The 22,145-nt window shown below is 39.6% G+C and overlaps 1 protein-coding gene across 1 annotated transcript; it reads left to right on the top strand.

The window, feature by feature from the left end:
* Positions 1–14,691, top strand: LOC139458360 (putative uncharacterized protein DDB_G0282133). The gene is made up of 8 exons (XM_071239768.1): positions 1–189; positions 4,165–4,241; positions 4,682–4,984; positions 5,736–5,792; positions 6,774–6,830; positions 7,812–7,868; positions 10,647–10,949; positions 12,867–14,691. The coding sequence occupies exons 2-8, from the start codon at positions 4,181–4,183 to the stop codon at positions 13,919–13,921; spliced, it is 1,893 nt and encodes a 630-aa protein (XP_071095869.1). The 5' UTR covers positions 1–189; positions 4,165–4,180; the 3' UTR covers positions 13,922–14,691.
* The last annotated feature ends 7,454 nt before the right edge of the window (positions 14,692–22,145 follow it).

The following is a 22,145-nucleotide window of genomic DNA, read 5'->3' as shown; positions in this document are numbered from 1 at the left end:
CTAGATATTATAACACACGAAGTTACAATAGTCTCTGTACGTCCAGGTTACATAGACAGACAGCATTACAAGACACTCGCAGTCTACGTGAGTCTCCCTCTTGAGAGAGTTTGATATACGATAGATTGCACGCAAGGAAGGAGACCGTTATTAATTGTGTTCAACTTTTGGATAAGTTCACAAGCATTTGTGAGTATTTGTGGTATTATATTGACAGTTCATATATGTAAGTGATTGTGTATATTAGTATAATTGTTTATATCTGTGTTTGGAATACACGTATCGATAAAAAAATAGCAGGTCGATGTGATCCCGTATTGGTTGAATCAACCATAGCAAATGCATGCAGTAATGAGTTGTTGAGCCGGTGTGTTATTCTGACGTTGTTGTGAAAGTCGTAGTTGTAGTGGTTGCTGTTGTTGTCATTGTAGTAGTTGTTGTTGAACTTGTTGTTGTTGGTGTTGCTGAAAGCCGTACCCAACACTACTAGAGATTGTATTACAATACAAGACCCGACGATTTAGCGGTGGACACAGACTGCTCCACATACCCCGCCCCTCTCTGATACCTAACTGAGCCCGTCTTTATATCTAGGCGGTGTTCTGCGGAAATATTCTCACCACTAGGGACCGACCTAGTAACGAGATGAGATATTTTGTCGAAACCAGATATTGTAAATGTTAAAACTATGAGCCTGCCTGAATATTTCTAAAAAATAAGAAACCTTGCAACAATGTACATTTTGAGGCAGACACGTTTGTTTTTTCAGACTGAAGCATAACTATTTTTTATAGAAATTTCTTTGACAATTTGTTTTTTTGCGATATAATTCCAGTCGAGCTTGTCACTGATACTTTAGGCATTGTCGTTTAGCGTGTTGCTATACGCAACCAACAACTGAATATGTATGTCCGACTGAAGTCAAACCAACCTTGAAGAAATATGACGACATTACATTCTTCGGGAACATAAACCTCCCGAAGGACAGGTTCAACATGACTTGACGTGTGTCTTTCGTTGCATACAGTCTGTTGAACAATAGCCGAACTTGGCCTACCTTTTGAGTACATATTCTGATATATGCCTGACAGTCAAGCACAACACCTGACTAATGAGTGAACCTGTGGTCTGATATATACCTGACAGTCAAGCACAACACCTGACTAATGAGTGTACCTGTATTCTGATATATGCCTGACAGTCAAGCACAACACCTGACTAATGAGTGTACCTGTGTTCTGATATATACCTGACAGTCAAGCACAACACCTGACTAATGAGTGTACCTGTATTCTGATATATACCTGACAGTCAAGCACAGCACCTGACTAATGAGTGTACCTGTGTTCTGATATATGCCTCACAGTCAAGCACAATACCTGACTAATGAGTGTACCTGTGTTGTGATATATACCTGACAGTCAAGCACAACACCTGACTAATGAGTGTACCTGTGTTCTGATATATACCTGACAGTCAAGCACAACACCTGACTAATGAGTGTACCTGTGTTCTGATATATGCCTCACAGTCAAGCACAACACCTGACTAAATGAGTGAACCTGAGGTCTGATATATACCTGACAGTCAAGTACAACACCTGACTAATGAGTGTACCTGTATTCTGATATATGCCTGACAGTCAAGCACAACACCTGACTAATGAGTGTACCTGTGTTCTGATATATACCTGACAGTCAAGCACAACACCTGACTAATGAGTGTACCTGTATTCTGATATATACCTGACAGTCAAGCACAGCACCTGACTAATGAGTGTACCTGTGTTCTGATATATGCCTCACAGTCAAGCACAACACCTGACTAATGAGTGTACCTGTGTTCTGATATATACCTGACAGTCAAGCACAACACCTGACTAATGAGTGTACCTGTGTTCTGATATATACCTGACAATCAAGCACAACACCTGACTAATGAGTGTACCTGTGTTCTGATATATGCCTCACAGTCAAGCACAACTCCTGACTAAATGAGTGTACCTGTGTTGTGATATATACCTGACAGTCAAGCACAACACCTGACTAATGAGTGTACCTGTGTTCTGAGATATGTCTAACAGTCAAGCACAACACCTGACTAATGAGTGTACCTGTGTCCTGTCTCAAAATCGATGTTTTTCCATAAACCCTGCTACATATCAACATACATGGATATCAACAGACCCTGGTGTATATCAACATATATACATATCAGTATAAAGATCCGGGGTAGAACAGGTCTTTAGGAACCCTTGCTTGCTGTAAAAGGCCGACCATACTTGTCGTAACAGGCGACTAACGGGATCGGGTGGTCAGCTCGCTAACTTGGTTGATGCATATCATCGTATCCCAATGGCGTGGATCGATGATCATGATGTCTATCACAGGATTGTCTGGTCCGGACTCGTTTATTTACAGACCACCGTCATATAGCTGGAATATTGCTGAGTGCGGCGTAAAACAACAAACATGCAAATATATCGATATACACCAGGGAAATTTGATATACATGTTGATTTACACCAGCGTATTTTGATATACATGTAGGTTGATATACACCAGCATATATTGATATACATGTAGGTTGATATACACCAGCATATATTGATATACATGTAGGTTGATTTACAAAAGCGTATATTGATATACATGTAGGTTGATATACACCAGCGTATATTGATATACATGTAGGTTGATATACACCCGGGTATATTGATATACATGTATGTTGATATACACCAGGGTAATTTCATATACATGTTGATTTACACCAGCGTATATTGATATACATGTAGGTTGATATACACCAGGGTTTATTGATATTCATGTAGGTTGATTTACAACAGCGTATATTGATATACATGTAGGTTGATATACACCAGGGTATATTGATATAAATGTGTGTTGATATACATCAGGGTATTTGATATACATGTATGTTGATATATACCAGGGTATTTGATATACATGTATGTTGATATATACCAGGGTATTTGAAATACATGTATGTTGATATATACCAGGGTATTTGATATACATGTATGTTGATATATACCAGGGTATTTGATATACATGTCTGGTGATATAGACCAGGGTATTTGATATGCATGTATGTTGATATATACCAGCGTATATTGATATACATGTACATTGATATATTCCAGCGTATATTGACATATCGTCCCTCCCTGGGCTTCCTTGGAGTCAGGGCTGCCTGTGGCACTGGATATCATGTCTGACTAAGCTCCTCTTTTCTTTGTACCATATTCCAGTAGAATATTCATGAAAAGGTTACGTGTACATTCACCTGGTTCTATTCTCTACCGTGTGAATGTGAGAGCGAATGAATAGACGAGTGAATGTCGGCATTGCTGCCCCACTCAAAAGCTCGCACATAATAGCCCCGTGCATGAGTCATTGATCACACATTCGTCACAAGTCATAAATATTTACATGCACAATTCTCAGTCCCGAGCAGAGATTCCCGGAGAAAGGTGACGGACGGAGTTAATGCCCTCAGTTGTATTTCACGGACCCCAGACAACAGAGTGACTTACATGACCGCATGCCATAGTTATGATCATATTTGACATGAAACAAATCCCTACCGAAATATATAATTTTATGTCCACCCTCTCATACAAATGACTACTTTTTAGACGTACTATCCGTGCATGTTATAACGAAATTGTAAACAATTGATATCGTTTTTTAAAATGCCTATAATTTCCTCTGTTTGTATTTTGTTGTAAGTGATAAAGGGCGCACACGCAATGCCTGTTTTATACCAACGTGCCCTTGCCATTGAAGCAGCCAGGGTGTTAAGTAATGACATATGCACTAAGACAATCTTAATGCTAAAGCCGTGCACAGATGACGGTAGACAGGTACACCCATAGCTCGCACAACTTGATATAACTGTAGCTACATCAATGCACATGTACGTTGCATACAGTCAAATTATATATTTGATACCCTAAATGTAGTATCATATTATCTGTATATTTACGCAGTTTTCGTTATATACTGACCCGTGGTCTTCTGCTCCTCCTTCTTTTTTTTCTCTTTTTTTTTATTATTATTATTATTATTATTATTATTATTATTATTATTATTTTTATCATTTTTATTTTTATTATTTTTTTTATTATTATTATTATAGTTGAAAGCTGACTAAGATGTTGGATCACGGCAAGTTGTGTGTACTGATGCTGGCGTGGCTGGCCTGCATTGGTAGTGGTGAGTTGAACGTTTGTATTTACAAACCTGAATACTGATGTAACCTGACCGGGGTCTTACATATAATTACGAAAGGTGTCACCTCAAAATGACCGCCTCCATGGTCTGGTGGTAGAACTTCTGCAAGGAGAGCGGATAGTCCGGGGTTCGATCCATACCAAAAGACGTTAAAAGGTGGCACTTGTTGATGCCCTGCCTGGCCCTCGGCATTAAGGACTGGTCGGCTTGGAGTCAATATACTGTCTGAGTGGAGCAATCTCGTTAAACTGCGGTATGGTTTCTCAATGGGCTTGTACTATAAAAAGGGCATTAGTCCTGACTAGTACAGGCAGCCACACACAAAAACACACACACGTGCATGCATGTCGCTATATAAGTGCAATAATATTGACGTTAAACCCCATTTCACCTCACCAAAACCCTGATTGTTTTCTGTACAGATGTATGTACTGGCCAGACCCTCTGCCCTGGTGGGAACGCTACCCTGAGCGCAGAATACAGTATAACTGGTCACAAGGGCAGCTATGAAGGGTTTATCTGGGTGCGACCAACTCATGGCAGATATGTTGTCACATGCAACCCCAACTGCAGTGCCGTGTCTGGATACAGTGCCACCAAGAATGATACTCACTCTACACTAACTATAAAATCTGTGGAAATGGGGGATATTGGTGTATGGAAGATCAATGATGCTAATGCCGACAATGTTCTGATTTCTAGCGTGTGTGATCTGACTTATAGCGGTAAGACTTCCTCCATTGTGGGCGCTAGCTCCCTATGTGTGTGTGTGTGTGTGTGTGTGTGTGTGTGTGTGTGTGTGTGTGTGTGTGTGTGTGTGTGTGTGTGTGTGCGCGTGTGTGTGTGCGTGTGTGTGTGTGTGTGTGTGTGCGTGTGCGTGTGCGTGTGCCTGCGTGCGTGCGTGCGTGTGTGTGTGTGTGTGTGTCTATGTGTGCGTGCGTGCGTGCGTGCGTACGTGCGTGCGTGTGTTATGTATGTTGCGGATGGGTGGGTGTTAAAGACAATTGTTTAAAATCATTTCTTCCAGAAAATATGTTTTACCCAAATAAATTGTTCGCTTGGCAAGCTGAATGTTTTAAAAAAACTGTTCGGTTCCTCCTTTTTTAAAGACCGATAATATATTCGTCTCTAATAGAAACTCCCTCCAAAATTTAAGATTATCAAAAGTTCAACCGAACCGCTGGAAACTTAAAGACCACTATATTCTCCAAAAAGTAACACGGAGTAATGCTGATGTTTTCACAGAGCGAGTGCTGAAGTGAACACAATCTTAAATAACATATCAATCTTATCAAATGTCTTTGGCTCTTCATCCGCAAAACGGTTTCCTTGACCCAAGGTCAAATATCAATAATAAATGTAAGAATTTAACAATGGGTCAAACATATATTTCTTATATAATCACAGCACGCCATCTTAATTACTAGTGTTATAATTAAATGATTTTTATATGTTTACGATTTTTATACGTTTCAGACAACAGCGATTCGACAACAACGTCGTCAACACCAACAGACAACTCCACAGAGAATGGTACGTCAACAAAACATATCTTTTTTAAAGAGTCTGCATTCAAAATTTTATCCACAAGCATTAAAGTGATCAGTAAGAATCGGCTCGTGTTTTATCTTACTCCTAAAAGTCGTAAGCATTTCCAGAAGTACATCTTTTTAGTTTACTGTCTTACCTCATTCATGAACAGTTTTGTCAACAACGCAGGCTGTTTAGCTTTACTGTTAATGTAGTAGTGGCATATATACATAGGCAGCATAATGTACATGTTATATCATTTAAATCCATTGAAAATGTCCATTCTTTGTATTTTGAGCGACTTTTGTACAATGGTAAATCTGCTTCAATAAGGCGGCAGTAGTATATTTGTTCATAGCCAGCTGCGTGTTGTTAAATATTGGGTATAGATATTAATAATGAAATGACACATGCACCATTTCAATGTTACAAAATGCTTAAGCAATGAGATGATGAAGGGAAAACGAGTTGGGTGTCTGGTGTGTGTGTGTATGTATGTTGCGGATGGGTGGGTGTTAAAGATATTTCTTTTAAATCATGTGTTCCAGAAAATATGTTTTACCCAAATACATTGTTCGCTTGGCAAGCTGAATGTTTTTTTAAAAAAAACTGTTCGGTTCATCCTTTTTTAAAGACCGATAATATAGTCGTCTCTAATAGAAACCCCCTCTAAAATTTAAGATTATAAAAAAATTCAACCGAACCGCTGGAAACTTAAAGACCACTATATTCTCCACATTGTAACACGGAGTGATGCTGATGTTTTCACAGAGCGAGTGCTGAAGGGAACACAATCTTATACAAATGTCTTTGGCTCTTCATCCGCAAAACGGTTTCCTTGACCCAAGGTCAAATATCATAATAAATGTAAGAATTTAACAATGGGTCAAACATATATTTCTTATATAATCACAGCACGCCATCTTAATTACTAGTGTTATAATTAAATGATTTTTATATGTTTACGATTTTTATACGTTTCAGACAACAGCGATTCAACAACAACGTCGTCAACACCAACAGACAACTCCACAGAGAATGGTACGTCAACAAAACATATCTTTTTTAAAGAGTCTGCATTCAAAATTTTATCCACAAGCATTGAAGTGATAAGTAAGAATCGGCTCGTGTTTTATCTTACTCCTAAAAGTCGTAAGCATTTCCAGAAGTACATCTTTTTAGTTTACTGTCTTACCTCATTCATGAACAGTTTTGTCAACAACGCAGGCTGTTTAGCTTTACTGTTAATGTAGTAGTGGCATATATACATAGGCAGCATAATGTACATGTTATATCATTTAAATCCATTGAAAATGTCCATTCTTTGTATTTTGAGCGACTTTTGTACAATGGTAAATCTGCTTCAATAAGGCGGCAGTAGTATATTTGTTCATAGCCAGCTGCGTGTTGTTAAATATTGGGTATAGATATTAATAATGAAATGACACATGCACCATTTCAATGTTACAAAATGCTTAAGCAATGAGATGATGAAGGGAAAACGAGTTGGGTGTCTGGTGTGTGTGTGTATGTATGTTGCGGATGGGTGGGTGTTAAAGATATTTCTTTTAAATCATGTGTTCCAGAAAATATGTTTTACCCAAATACATTGTTCGCTTGGCAAGCTGAATGTTTTTTTTAAAAAAACTGTTCGGTTCATCCTTTTTTAAAGACCGATAATATAGTCGTCTCTAATAGAAACCCCCTCTAAAAATTTAAGATTATAAAAAAATTCAACCGAACCGCTGGAAACTTAAAGACCACTATATTCTCCACATTGTAACACGGAGTGATGCTGATGTTTTCACAGAGCGAGTGCTGAAGGGAACACAATCTTATACAAATGTCTTTGGCTCTTCATCCGCAAAACGGTTTCCTTGACCCAAGGTCAAATATCAATAATAAATGTAAGAATTTAACAATGGGCCAACCAGATATTTCTTATATAATCACAGCACGCCATCTTAATTATTATAATTAAATGGGTTTTTTTTATATGTTTACGATTTTTATACGTTTCAGACAACAGCGATTCGACAACAACGTCGTCAACACCAACAGACAACTCCACAGAGAATGGTACGTCAACAAAACATATCTTTTTTAAAGAGTCTGCATTCAGAGTTTTGTTCACAAGCATTGAAGTGATAAGTAAGAATCGGCTCGTGTTTTATCTTACTCCTAACAGTCGTAAGCATTTCCAGAAGTACGTCTTTCTAGTTTACTGTCTTACCTCATTCATGAACAGTTTTGTCAACAACGCAGGCTGTTTAGCTTTACTGTTAATGTAGTAGTGGCATATATACATAGGCAGCATAATGTACATGTTATATCATTTAAATCCATTGAAAATGTCCATTCTTTGTATTTTGAGCGACTTTTGTACAATGGTAAATCTGCTTCAATAAGGCGGCAGTAGTATATTTGTTCATAGCCAGCTGCGTGTTGTTAAATATTGGGTATAGATATTAATAATGAAATGACACATGCACCATTTCAATGTTACAAAATGCTTAAGCAATGAGATGATGAAGGGAAAACGAGTTGGGTGTCTGGTGTGTGTGTGTATGTATGTTGCGGATGGGTGGGTGTTAAAGATATTTCTTTTAAATCATGTGTTCCAGAAAATATGTTTTACCCAAATACATTGTTCGCTTGGCAAGCTGAATGTTTTTTTTAAAAAAACTGTTCGGTTCATCCTTTTTTAAAGACCGATAATATAGTCGTCTCTAATAGAAACCCCCTCTAAAAATTTAAGATTATAAAAAAATTCAACCGAACCGCTGGAAACTTAAAGACCACTATATTCTCCACATTGTAACACGGAGTGATGCTGATGTTTTCACAGAGCGAGTGCTGAAGGGAACACAATCTTATACAAATGTCTTTGGCTCTTCATCCGCAAAACGGTTTCCTTGACCCAAGGTCAAATATCAATAATAAATGTAAGAATTTAACAATGGGCCAACCAGATATTTCTTATATAATCACAGCACGCCATCTTAATTATTATAATTAAATGGGTTTTTTTTATATGTTTACGATTTTTATACGTTTCAGACAACAGCGATTCGACAACAACGTCGTCAACACCAACAGACAACTCCACAGAGAATGGTACGTCAACAAAACATATCTTTTTTAAAGAGTCTGCATTCAGAGTTTTGTTCACAAGCATTGAAGTGATAAGTAAGAATCGGCTCGTGTTTTATCTTACTCCTAACAGTCGTAAGCATTTCCAGAAGTACGTCTTTCTAGTTTACTGTCTTACCTCATTCATGAACAGTTTTGTCAACAACGCAGGCTGTTTAGCTTTACTGTTAATGTAGTAGTGGCATATATACATAGGCAGCATAATGTGCATGTTATATCATTTTAATCCATTGAAAATGTCCATTCTTTGTATTTTGAGCGACTTTTGTACAATGGTAAATCTGCTTCAATAAGGCGGCAGTAGTATATTTGTTCATAGCCAGCTGCGTGTTGTTAAATATTGGGTATAGATATTAATAATGAAATGACACATGCACCATTTCAATGTTACAAAATGCTTAAGCAATGAGATGATGAAGGGAAAACGAGTTGGGTGTCTGGTGTGTGTGTGTATGTATGTTGCGGATGGGTGGGTGTTAAAGATATTTCTTTTAAATCATGTGTTCCAGAAAATATGTTTTACCCAAATACATTGTTCGCTTGGCAAGCTGAATGTTTTTTTTAAAAAAACTGTTCGGTTCATCCTTTTTTAAAGACCGATAATATAGTCGTCTCTAATATAAACCCCCTCTAAAAATTTAAGATTATAAAAAAATTCAACCGAACCGCTGGAAACTTAAAGACCACTATATTCTCCACATTGTAACACGGAGTGATGCTGATGTTTTCACAGAGCGAGTGCTGAAGGGAACACAATCTTATACAAATGTCTTTGGCTCTTCATCCGCAAAACGGTTTCCTTGACCCAAGGTCAAATATCAATAATAAATGTAAGAATTTAACAATGGGCCAACCAGATATTTCTTATATAATCACAGCACGCCATCTTAATTATTATAATTAAATGGGTTTTTTTTATATGTTTACGATTTTTATACGTTTCAGACAACAGCGATTCGACAACAACGTCGTCAACACCAACAGACAACTCCACAGAGAATGGTACGTCAACAAAACATATCTTTTTTAAAGAGTCTGCATTCAGAGTTTTGTTCACAAGCATTGAAGTGATAAGTAAGAATCGGCTCGTGTTTTATCTTACTCCTAACAGTCGTAAGCATTTCCAGAAGTACGTCTTTCTAGTTTACTGTCTTACCTCATTCATGAACAGTTTTGTCAACAACGCAGGCTGTTTAGCTTTACTGTTAATGTAGTAGTGGCATATATACATAGGCAGCATAATGTGCATGTTATATCATTTTAATCCATTGAAAATGTCCATTCTTTGTATTTTGAGCGACTTTTGTACAATGATAAATCTGCTTCAAATAAGGCGGCAGTAGTATATATGTTCATAGCCAGCTGCGTGTTGTTAAATATTGGGTATAGATGGAATAATAATATAATAATATAATAGTATAATAATGGAATGACACAGGCACCATTTCAATGTTACAAAATACTTAAGCAATTAGATGATGAAGGGAAAACGAGTTGGGTGTCTTGTGTTAGAAGCATGTTATTTAATTCTGGATTTACCTTTGTATGGATCTCACAAGACACCGGAAAGACGTTTAAACAACGATTATTAGAAATATGTCAGCAAAACAGGCACCAACAAATTTCTGGAAGCTCACCTTTCCATTTGCACGCTTGTTTCACCATATGATTGTAACATGTTCAACCTGATTGTTTTCTACACAGATGTATGTACTGGCCAGACCCTCTGCCCTGGTGGGGACGCTACCCTGAGCGCAGAATACAGTATAACTGGTCACAAGGGCAGCTATGAAGGGTTTATCTGGGTGCGTCCAACTGAAGACAGATATGTTGTCACATGCAACCCCAACTGCAGTGCCGTGTCTGGATACAGTGCCACCAAGAATGATACTCACTCTACACTAACTATAAAATCTGTGAAAATGAGGGATATTGGTGTATGGAAGATCAGGGATGCTAATAACGGGTCGACGGAGGCTTCAAGCGTGTGTTGTATGAAGACAGGCGGTGAGACTTTGTCTATGTTACTATCTTAGGCACCAACCATTTGACAATCTGTAGAGAGGTGACCATGTGGTGTGTGGCTGGGGTTTTATCTTTTCTTACACAAATCTTTTAATATGACTATACAGATGATGTAGCGGATTCCCTTGAGTGTCGGTGTAGTAGTGGCCTATGTTAACATAACTATGCATGGGTTACGGCAGCAGGAAACATGCAGGCAATTCCACCCTTCACAGTGTGCCTTCCACTCACTACAATATTGTGTTAAATAATGTTAAATAATTGGGTTTGCGACCAATGAAAGGCCTTACGCACTATGCGTTTATTGGCTTCAGAGTCAATGGCATATGCAGGCGATCTCCTCGGGAGCTGGCTTGTATACACACATCTAGATCTGTCCTCATTTTCCCATTTAGCAAAACTTTAAATATCAATTAAGTTAACTAAAACTCTAAAATTTTATGGGCAGTTCATAAATTATTGTGTGATAATGTGAACTAAACACTTAATGTTGACCTCAAATGTAATTGTGAAAAGAATAGGTGTCTTTGCTGTAATCTGATCGGTTGAAACATGTTCTTCTTTATGATCCGAATTTTGAAAAAAGGGTGAGTTGGACCTGGGGAAAGGGGTAAAACGTTAATTAGATATTAAGTTACATCAATGTTTATGAAAACAACTTTGATTTACTTTTTGTAAAGTATTTTTCACATCCTGCTAACCAGGCGAGTTATAACGGAAGCATGTGACGACATTTATTGTGTCATGACGTCAATGAAATTCCAGGGCAACGTCATATCAGTCCAGAACGACGTTATGGCCTCCTCCCAATTGTAAGAAAAGTATACGGCTTTTGACTAGCTTACAGATATACTTCGTCCTAATGTCAGGCTATTCATAACAAACCAGTTAAAACATGCATTTCGTTTTCCACACTTCAGGCCTTCAGACTCACGATGTACACACAGGCGCTGGTCACACTCTATCTTGTCGTTACTACCACTTTCAATATCTATGTATTTACTGTATCAAAATCGAAGAAGTACTTTCAAGTGTCAAGGGATGTCAGTTCATAAATATGTTCTACATTTAAGGTTGTTTTAAAGTGCTTATAATAGTAACACCTTGAATCATGTATAGAGGACGACCTTATCAGACAAGTTGATGTAACCCGAATGTCGAGTGCGGATATATTTGAGATTAAGATAAAAACCCTGACGCTATTCATAAGAAATCTCTGCCCAAAACAGAGTCAGTCGATTGTACGATTCCGATTATAGCATAAACAAATGTTTATGAATCACCTGTCAAATAGTGATGACACCGGCGTATCCTGCCCAACCGGTGGCACCCGTTACAAACACATGCAAAGGCAAGCAAATTGTTCACCTGAATAACACGGGAACACATGTTACAAGTCTGAATGAGGAATAGCCATGAAGGGGAGATTCTATTTATCATCCTACATCATTCTTCAAACGTTTTCATTTTGAAAACTGTCACATGCAGTCCTTGAATCAAAAATTACTGCTAACCAGCTTTAGTGGTAGAGTTATTAATGATGTCATTGGGGTGTGACGTCATGGTAACCGATGACGTCACCATTGCCTGCAAAGCATTGTTATTAATTTCATTTTAGCGACATGGCCTACTAGAAATCGCTTGAAATGACCCAAGCGATATCTCCTGTTGGTTGATTAATTAGCAATTATCAACCAACTGCAAAAGAATAGTTTATACAATTGTTGCCCATGTCATAGGGCCACTGTCATCTAACGAGTTTTATTTTATAAAAGTTTATCTATATAGATTCAATAACGTTACATGGGGAGGGTCGCCTAGATTTCTGAATAAGTATATTGCGGAAAGGAAATTATTATAAACTCACCATTGTATTAATTAGTCTGTGTTTGCTTCCAGGAGCATCTTCCCCCATCACGACGGCCAGGCCCAGAGAAACAGTAACAGAGGATCCTCTACCATTGTATTTGAAAATTGTTATTATAGTTATTGGAGTGGTTCTCCTTATCGCCATTATCATTATCATCATCATCATCTGTGTTAAGCGTGGAAAAAGAAGTCAGAGATATGCGGTTGAGGAGGCTCGCAAAGCCTATGAAAAACGTCCTCCCTCCCCTGAAATGAGGCATCCAAATGGGGTACTGCCACGGTCACCTGATTATGAAAATAAGGAAAGGAATGGACGTGTTTGGTACGGAAGGGAGGAGTCTGGTGATCTTGGCACAACGGAGGCAACTTCAGCGATAGAACTGGATGAAACAGTTCCCGATCATACTGGAAAGTCTAAAGATGTAAAAGCAAACACACAAAGGGGTCTTGAGGACATTGGGTCAGATGAAACAACGGCAGATGGAAGTATGTTCAACGAAATTGCAGAGCCTACCGAGGATAAGACAAAGGAACAGATTTATACAGGGGAATCTGATTCTAGGGGAAATGTTCTCCCAGAAAATGAAGTATCTTTCGAGGGGACATCTGACAAAGGGAGTGATAAGAGCCCCGATGAAGGTGATAACGATGTATCTGATAAATCTATTTCGGAAAGAGTGGACGAGTCCGAAAAACAGAGTGACCAACAAAACGAGCAGTCTGTTCTACAAGCGTTTGATGAGTTTGGGGATTCCGACGATGACAATGAATGTGGTGGTACTGGCAACGATGCCAATGAATATGGTGGTACTGGCAACGATGACAATGAATGTGGTGGTACTGGCAACGATGACAATGAATATGGTGGTACTGGCAACGATGACAATGAATGTGGTGGTACTGGCAACGATGACAATGAATATGGTGGTACTGGCAACGATGACAATGAATATGGTGGTACTGGCAACGATGACAATGATTATGGTGGTACTGGCAACGATGACAATGAATGTGGTGGTACTGGCAACACCGGAAATAGTGACTTATCTTTGCAAGATCCTAATAGTGTTGGCGAGTCAGTGTGAATTCCAGGGACTGGAAAACAAGAACATGTCGAAGGTGAAGCAACTCCAACGCCCCAAGGAGGTGCACTGAGTCAAAACTGGATGTTTTAATGTTATTACGACAGTGCGATGCTGAGAATCACTTTCATGCTGAAAACGAGGACTCACTTCCTAAAACCTCGCGCTACGCCTACTGTAAGCGTGTATTGAACTATTGGAACGGCACCACCGTAGAACAGGTGCTACTACTGTAGGTGATGTATAATGGGATTAATGCCGCGCACGTGTGTGTGGGTGTGGGTGTGGGTGTGTGTGCGTGTGCGTGTGCGTGTGCGTGTGCGTGTGCGTGCGTGCGTGTGTATGTGTGTGTGTGAGTGAGAGTGAGAGTGTGTATGTGGCAGGTAAATATCCCGCATTAGAAATAAGCATCTAACCCAAGTCTACGTTTGTTTATAGTCTGTCTGTCTGTCTAACGTTACGAAGTGTCCTCGCTAAGTTGTTTCGCAATTGATATCTCCAAAGTTACCAAGACTTGTAAAATGTCTTGGCTACGTACGCCACAGCTAGACATTGTTTTTTAAGTATATTAGATTATTTTTTTTATAATGATAGGAATTAGCACAGTAGTTTCTCCAAATTCCCGATGTTTAGTTCTGACACTATCGCCGAACGACAAGTGCGCCGCATATGAATATCTTTTTTTTCGTTGGCTTTATCCTGCTGAGACATACCTATATCATAAATATAAATATTGTACATTTGTGTTTTATATGACGTAGAAAATATGTTGTAATTAACGTAATATAATAAATAGTAACTTATATTTACATGTCGTTATGCTGTTGTATATTGACCATTGCTATTATTACTTCATACTGACTGATAAAGTGTGAGCCTCTTTTAGAAGGAACTGCGGAATAGTGAATCTTTTCTGGTGGACATTGCAGGATTTCAAAGAGATATATCACCACAAACATGAGTCAGTTGAGCACATTGTTTCACTGTGACAATAAGCAGGGACATGTGACTTTTGGAAAACGGACAAACTTGAGGATCATGCAGTGAACAAGTACTTGAAGACTGTTGTTTGGACTCAGGAGGGAAACTTGAGGATCATGCAGTGAACAAGTACTTGAAGACTGTTGTTTGGACTCAGGAGGGAAACTTGAGGATCATGCAGTGAACAAGTACTTGAAGACTGTTGTTTGGACTTAGGAGGGAAACTTGAGGATCATGCAGTGAACAAGTACTTGAAGACTGTTGTTTGGACTCAGGAGGGAAACTTGAGGATCATGCAGTGAACAAGTACTTGAAGACTGTTGTTTGGACTTAGGAGGGAAACTTGAGGATCATGCAGTGAACAAGTACTTGAAGACTGTTGTTTGGACTCAGGAGGGAAACTTGAGGATCATGCAGTGAACAAGTACTTGAAGACTGTTGTTTGGACTTAGGAGGGAAACTTGAGGATCATGCAGTGAACAAGTACTTGAAGACTGTTGTTTGGACTCAGGAGGGAAACTTGAGGATCATGCAGTGAACAAGTACTTGAAGACTGTTGTTTGGACTCAGGAGGGAAACTTGAGGATCATGCAGTGAACAAGTACTTGAAGACTGTTGTTTGGACTCAGGAGGGAAACTTGAGGATCATGCAGTGAACAAGTACTTGAAGACTGTTGTTTGGACTTAGGAGGGAAACTTGAGGATCATGCAGTGAACAAGTACTTGAAGACTGTTGTTTGGACTCAGGAGGGAAACTTGAGGATCATGCAGTGAACAAGTACTTGAAGACTGTTGTTTGGACTCAGGAGGGAAACTTGAGGATCATGCAGTGAACAAGTACTTGAAGACTGTTGTTTGGACTTAGGAGGGAAACTTGAGGATCATGCAGTGAACAAGTACTTGAAGACTGTTGTTTGGACTCAGGAGGGAAACTTGAGGATCATGCAGTGAACAAGTACTTGAAGACTGTTGTTTGGACTTAGGAGGGAAACTTGAGGATCATGCAGTGAACAAGTACTTGAAGACTGTTGTTTGGACTCAGGAGGGAAACTTGAGGATCATACATTGAACAAGTACTTGAAGACTGTTGTTTGGACTTAGGAGGGAAACTTGAGGATCATGCAGTGAACAAGTACTTGAAGACTGTTGTTTGGACTCAGGAGGGAAACTTGAGGATCATGCAGTGAACAAGTACTTGAAGACTGTTGTTTGGACTTTGGAGGGAAACTTGAGGATCATGCAGTGAACAAGTACTTGAAGACTGTTGTTTGGACTCAGGAGGGAAACTTGAGGATCATACAGTGAACAAGTACTTGAAGACTGTTGTTTGGACTCAGGAGGGAAGTGGTGAACCCAGTCTCACACAGCCTCCGTGGTCTAGTGGTAGAGCGTCCGTTGTCCAGGGTTCGATCCCCGGCCACGAATAGACGTAAAAATATGGTACTTGTTGTTACCCTATCTGGCGCTCGTGCATGCACGTCGCTATATAAATTCAATAATCTGGTACGCGACGTTAAACCCAATTTCACCTCACCTCATCTCCATAGTCACAAATCGTTCCAAGAACCTTTTTAGGAACAGCTTCAAACAGATCGTGATTAGCATGAGACTTGTGCCTGTTACGTGTGTGATCAGATGTCAGAAGCTTCGGAACCCAACGATGTATTCTTCAGTGCCAAAGTGTCTGTGAAAATGGAATGTACTCCTTGGAAATAACCAACCGAAGTTGCAAATATGACGTTTAGCCATTTGCCAGTCGGTCATCTTCACATCGTGGATTCTCTGGATCATTTCTGGTGCTGCTGACATGTCAGCACTTCCAGGACGGGGGCTCTCCCTTCAAAGTTATCCCTGCTATAAACTCGAATTCTGCTGCTCTCTTTATGGTGGTAAGGAAGGGGCATACCCTCTCTGTTTATTTTACTGACTTGTCACAGCGAAACAATTTGCTAAAATCACTCAATTATGTTTTAAAATACCTCCATGACATCATGTAATGTGAGACTCAAAACTTATCAATCAATCCTCGAATGTCCTTTTCCTAATGCTACTTTTGATGGAAATTACCTTGACACCTACATTCGCGTGGTAATCTTGCACTCACAGTGATGATGAATTACTTTTGGTATACAAAACAACAGGTAATTACCAGATAGGATTTATAAACCCCAAATGAGTTTCAATTTATTTACAAGGAAATATAGTTTCTGTCTCACACATTTAGAATTACGGACTACTTGTATGAACTGTAGATCAATAAATCAATCCGTTGTATGAACTACGATCTTTAGAGAACTTTTATACTCTGTTTACTGAACAACATATCGGGTACCTGTTGTGTACCAGTAGTTGGGGTCGTTTCATCTGATGAACATGTCGCAAACAAAACGCCTTTTTTCTTACACACGCTTCTTATAAGGTTGTCAAGGGCATCCGTGTTATGAAAAGATTTACTTGAATCTAAAAATACTGTAGCTTTTATCGTATAATGGGTGCGTTATGTATATCATAAAACAATCCGATAAACTAAGCATCAGGATCCGAAAAATATACACATGTGGTCACTACTTGTATGCCCCATATATCGATGAAATTTCGGCTTGATCAATAAGTTATTGGCTCCCAATATGTTCAGACAGTGCTTGTCCGATTCGTGAGTACAAATAAATATTTGACCCCGTCTGTTTCCGCATCGTAAGTATAATTATTAAGAATATAAGAATATATATGTCTCGAATAATACAAATTTTATTCATAACATAATTATGATATTTAGGATACGGAAACTCATTTCCTCTAATATTCTCTATGCGTAGTAGGCACGTGTCTTCCTGACAACCAAGCTGGCCTCGGGGTTAGAACTGATCTTCAGCAACCAATCGGGTGGTCAGACTTGGGGACTCGGTTGCATGTCATCGTATCCTAATTGTGTAGATTGATGCTCATGATGTCAATCACTGGGTTGTCTGTCCCAGGTTCGATTATTTACAGACCGTTGTCATATAGATGGAATATTTCTGAGTGTGGCGTTAAACAACAAACAAACAAACGAACAAACAAAACACTTGCGTATGCATAATGTTGAGTAAATAATCGAGTCTGGACCTGACAGAGCACTGTTTGAAATTGTGACTCCCGATATGTAAGCGCCTCTCACGGAAAACGTAAGTCACTGGGGACCTACCACAGCCAAGAATGTCAACGGAGCACACGTAGGGTGGCAAGTGTATGCGTCCAGTAAGTTGTTGGATGGGGATGACGATGGGTGGAAGAGGCGTGTTGGACACCACTCCCACCTACCACACAGCCCACCCACGGCATACATATCATCAACAGCAAGATCGATGTCACATTGGATGGGTAAAGTTAAAGTACCTACAAACAATATATCTAACAATTACCGAAGGTGGTCTGGCATATTTGAAGGGGGGGGGGGGGGGGGGGGGGGGTTCTGTTGTCGTCAATACTTGTACTTGTTTATGCTGTCACCTTAAACTGAACTGTAAAAAATGTGTTTGGGTACTGAAAACAAACGTAAACAGACCCTTGTCCCATAATTGAGACATGTTTCGGTCTTAACAGGTTTGGGGTTGTGTTTAACAGCTGAACGTGTTAAGGGTCTATATTAAATGGGTATACCCTCCTTGAAATTCATTGTAGGTAATTTAAAATAGTGATGTTTTATGTGTCTTATTAGCGTTTAATAGGAAAAAAGAAGTGACTGTGTGGGATGGGGTGGATAAAAGCTATTTTAGCAGTATAAATGGATTAATTTGGCGGTGGGATACGAACCAGTAGCCTCCTGATTTTATGTCTTTCTCGCTACCACCTGTGCTACGGTGACTGTTGTAGTCACAATTGTTAATTTTCCTAGTCAGCATTAACCGAGTTTGGTTAAATTGTACATTTTTATATTCATATTGTTCGTTGCAAGTCCTGGTGGTATATGTGTGATGCAAGTGCGTGTCAATCTGATTTGCATATCTAATTTCAATATATATTATAAATCTTACCCATATTTGACTTTGTGCCAAATAACATGGACTTTATTGAAACAGGTTTAAATCCTCAACATGTTTAAAACTGTTTAAATTCGAAACAAGTTTAAACGTATTTTAGATTCTAACATGTTAAAATCAAAACATGTTCAAAATCTAAACTGGTTTAACCGTGTTAAATGTGTGAACATGTTTAGATCATGGGAATGTTGAGTTTAGGTGGAGTTTAGGCTGTGAGACGATAGTTTATTTATGTGTGTAGACCTAAACGCGTTTAAATAGAACACACCAAATAATCACGTTTAGAACTGTACGTCTTGTCCGTCTTTTCAGTGATCCATTCACATAATTTGTTCAACTATTTTACCCTTTAGCCCCTACTAAATCCACTTTGGCTGATAATCGGCACTGAATATTCTCTGGCATTGACGTTTTATATTTAGAGACAAAAAAAACATATTTGGAGTCCGGGATTCGAACCAATCCGATTTGCGGATCCTGTCACGGTTAAGTGCCGCAACTCTACGGCGCCTCAAACCACGTCCCTCAGGTAGAGTCCAAGCCATCTATAAACATGAGTCCCACTTGAGTTATGTATCGTCGTACATGTCCTACAAGTAAGCTTTTGTGTGTTCACATGTAGAAGTCGTGATCTCTACCACCGTGTTTTGTGTAAAGTCAAAATGATGCATGTGTCTTGTGCGTGTGCAAGGAGTTCGTATTCACTGCACGATTCCATTGTCCGATTTCTGAAGCTTGAAACACACAAATACACCGTGGTGACACAATGCATTGACTGATCAGATGGCTATCAGTTGACAGAGTAATGTGCCTTGCTCGTTATAGATGTATATATACACGCGAGACCTACACAATAACAGATCTCGCCTAGATTTGCGTTGCAGACTTTACACCTTCATATTGATCTGTACAAAAAAACGAAAGAGGAATCTTAATCAAAGTTTTCAAAGAAATTTCCATGAACCTTTGGAAACGGACGTAAAATGTATCTTTCTGGCGTATGTGTACTCGAGAAAGTGAGTGAGTATGGTTTTACGCCACTTGCAGCATTATTCCAGTAATTTCTCGTCGGGGGACACCAGAAATGGGCTACAAACATTGTACCCACGTGGGAATCGATCCCGGGTCTTCAGTGTGACGTGCGAACGCTTATACCACAAGGCTTACTAGGCTTCTAGTACAAAGGTTGCAAGTTTCATCCCACTGAAATATAAGTAACACCCACTTTCCCGGTTGTCTCTGTGAAAGACCCGGGGATTTTGCATGGAACATACCTGGGACAGTGTGGTGTTCTGTAAAAGTTACCTGCTAAAAGCCCCTACGAAAAGGAGTCCCCTTAAAACAATAGCAAGACGCCACTTAGGGTTTATAAATCAGGTAAAGGACGGATCATAATATTATCTCTGAGGGGTGGGTGGGGGGACGGGGGAGGGGGTAGGGGGACTGGGATATGACGGAATAGTGTTTGACTATATCGTGAATGTAAAACACTGCCATGTTATCTCAGTGGGCTAACACTTTAACACCGGCGTACATCCGGACTAGTTCAAGCAGCCACACACACACACGCGCGCACACACACACACACACACACACACACACACACACACACACACACACACACACACACACACACACTTGCATACACGGCGCTATATTCGTGCAATAATCTAGAACAAGACGTTAGACCCACCTCAAGTCACATGTATGACATCATACTTATACCTGTTATGGTGTCTTCATTGATTCGTGAGAGCAGGATTTATAAATGATTCCTTTCATCATGAGTGAGTGAGTGAGTTGGGTTTAACGCCGCACGATTATGGTGCTGACAAACCTAGAAACATAATCGGGGCGAACCGGGATTCGAACCCACAATCATAGGTTTCTGGCGTGCCCATGTGACGCAACTCTGCACAGCGAATCGCGGCGCCTCCTTTCGTCATAAGTGTCCTCTATTATAAACATTGGAAAATGCAAGATTGAAAGTAATGGAACAAGCTACCAAAAAAACACGCCTGAGTCAACAAGTGGTTTAGTCCATGCACGTGCAATACATTACAAGTAACAGTCAATGTGGGCTGGAATATTGCTGAGGGCGGCGTTAATTGTCTCACATAATAAAACACACCAATCAGGCGATGTCATTTGCTTTATTCTGTTCATTGGTCCTATGTATATTTCTACAATTACACTAGTGTGTATTCTCTCTATCTGTAGTATTTCCTGAATTGCAAACAGCAGACACAAGGCTTGCACAATGCACAACGCCTGGGACCGTTTGCACGAACTGATCTTAGCTCTACACAAGTTATTATATAAAATATTTGTCGCTAAAAGAAGGCCAAGTGGCTCAGTGGCTTAAGTCGACTCAACACCTGGGATGTGCTTGTTGTGGGTTCGAATCTAACGTTCAACTTATTTTAATCTTTGTTTTGACAGCACCATAGTCGTAATCACGTGATCGGGGCCATTGGTGGCAAGGGCGTCCTTTAGGAGTGCCACAATCTGTGTTCGTGGGTTCGATCATCCTTATCCCGGCGGTCGGGTAGCCTAGTGGGTAAAGCGTTCGCTCGTCACGCCGAAAACCCGGGCTCAATTCCTGACATGGGTACAATGTGTGAAGCCCATTTCTGGTGTCCCCCGCCGTGATATTGCTGGAATATTGCTAAAAGCGGTCAGTCCAAGCGGTAATTACCTTCTGATTTGTCTTATTTTCTAAGGGAATTTAATGAACAGTCTTGTCGTCCATAACAAGTCATGAAAGTCTTTTATTCCATAGAAATTCTAGAATGGCCGTGTCTTCCACAAAAATTCTAGAACGGTGTTGTCTTCCATAGAAATTCCTGAAAGGTCTTCTCGTCTAAAGAACACCAGGCAGCAAGATATGACAACGAGATTTCCCGGTATTTCAGCATAGCAAGATTAACATATGGGCCTCAAACATCAACACATGGTATTAACGTCCAGGTAAACACGATTGCGGGTTTAACGTCACAAAAAATGATTTCTATTCACTGATCACATCGCTAAATTGATGACGACGTTGGTGACAAGACATGCTTTCTCCCGATCAGTCTAAAACTCACAAGAATAATCGATATGACATAAGGCCAATTCCTAACAGTGAACTAACAAGACTGGCACACTAGCTGGGACAGGTGCGTGATGCTCCGTCCAGTAATGTAAGATTTGAGGATTGACGCAAAATGTGCACACCAGATTTA

This window comes from Haliotis cracherodii, unplaced genomic scaffold, assembly GCF_022045235.1.
Source record: "Haliotis cracherodii isolate W230 unplaced genomic scaffold, xgHalCrac1.p SCAF_12, whole genome shotgun sequence".
In the NCBI taxonomy this organism is placed as follows: domain Eukaryota; kingdom Metazoa; phylum Mollusca; class Gastropoda; order Lepetellida; family Haliotidae; genus Haliotis; species Haliotis cracherodii.
The sequence above is the reverse complement of the archived record's forward strand: the minus strand, read 5'-3'. Positions and strand labels throughout refer to the sequence as shown.

What these genes read in the sequence shown, in the direction of transcription:
- LOC139458360 (XM_071239768.1), top strand. Translation starts at nt 4,181, where the DNA reads ATGTTGGATCACGGCAAGTTGTGTGTACTGATGCTGGCGTGGCTGGCC. An exon ending in AGACAACTCCACAGAGAATG is followed by an intron (nt 6,831 to 7,811) that starts GTACGTCAACAA and finishes TATACGTTTCAG; the next exon opens with ACAACAGCGATTCGACAACA. An exon ending in GTGTTGTATGAAGACAGGCG is followed by an intron (nt 10,950 to 12,866) that starts GTGAGACTTTGT and finishes GTTTGCTTCCAG; the next exon opens with GAGCATCTTCCCCCATCACG.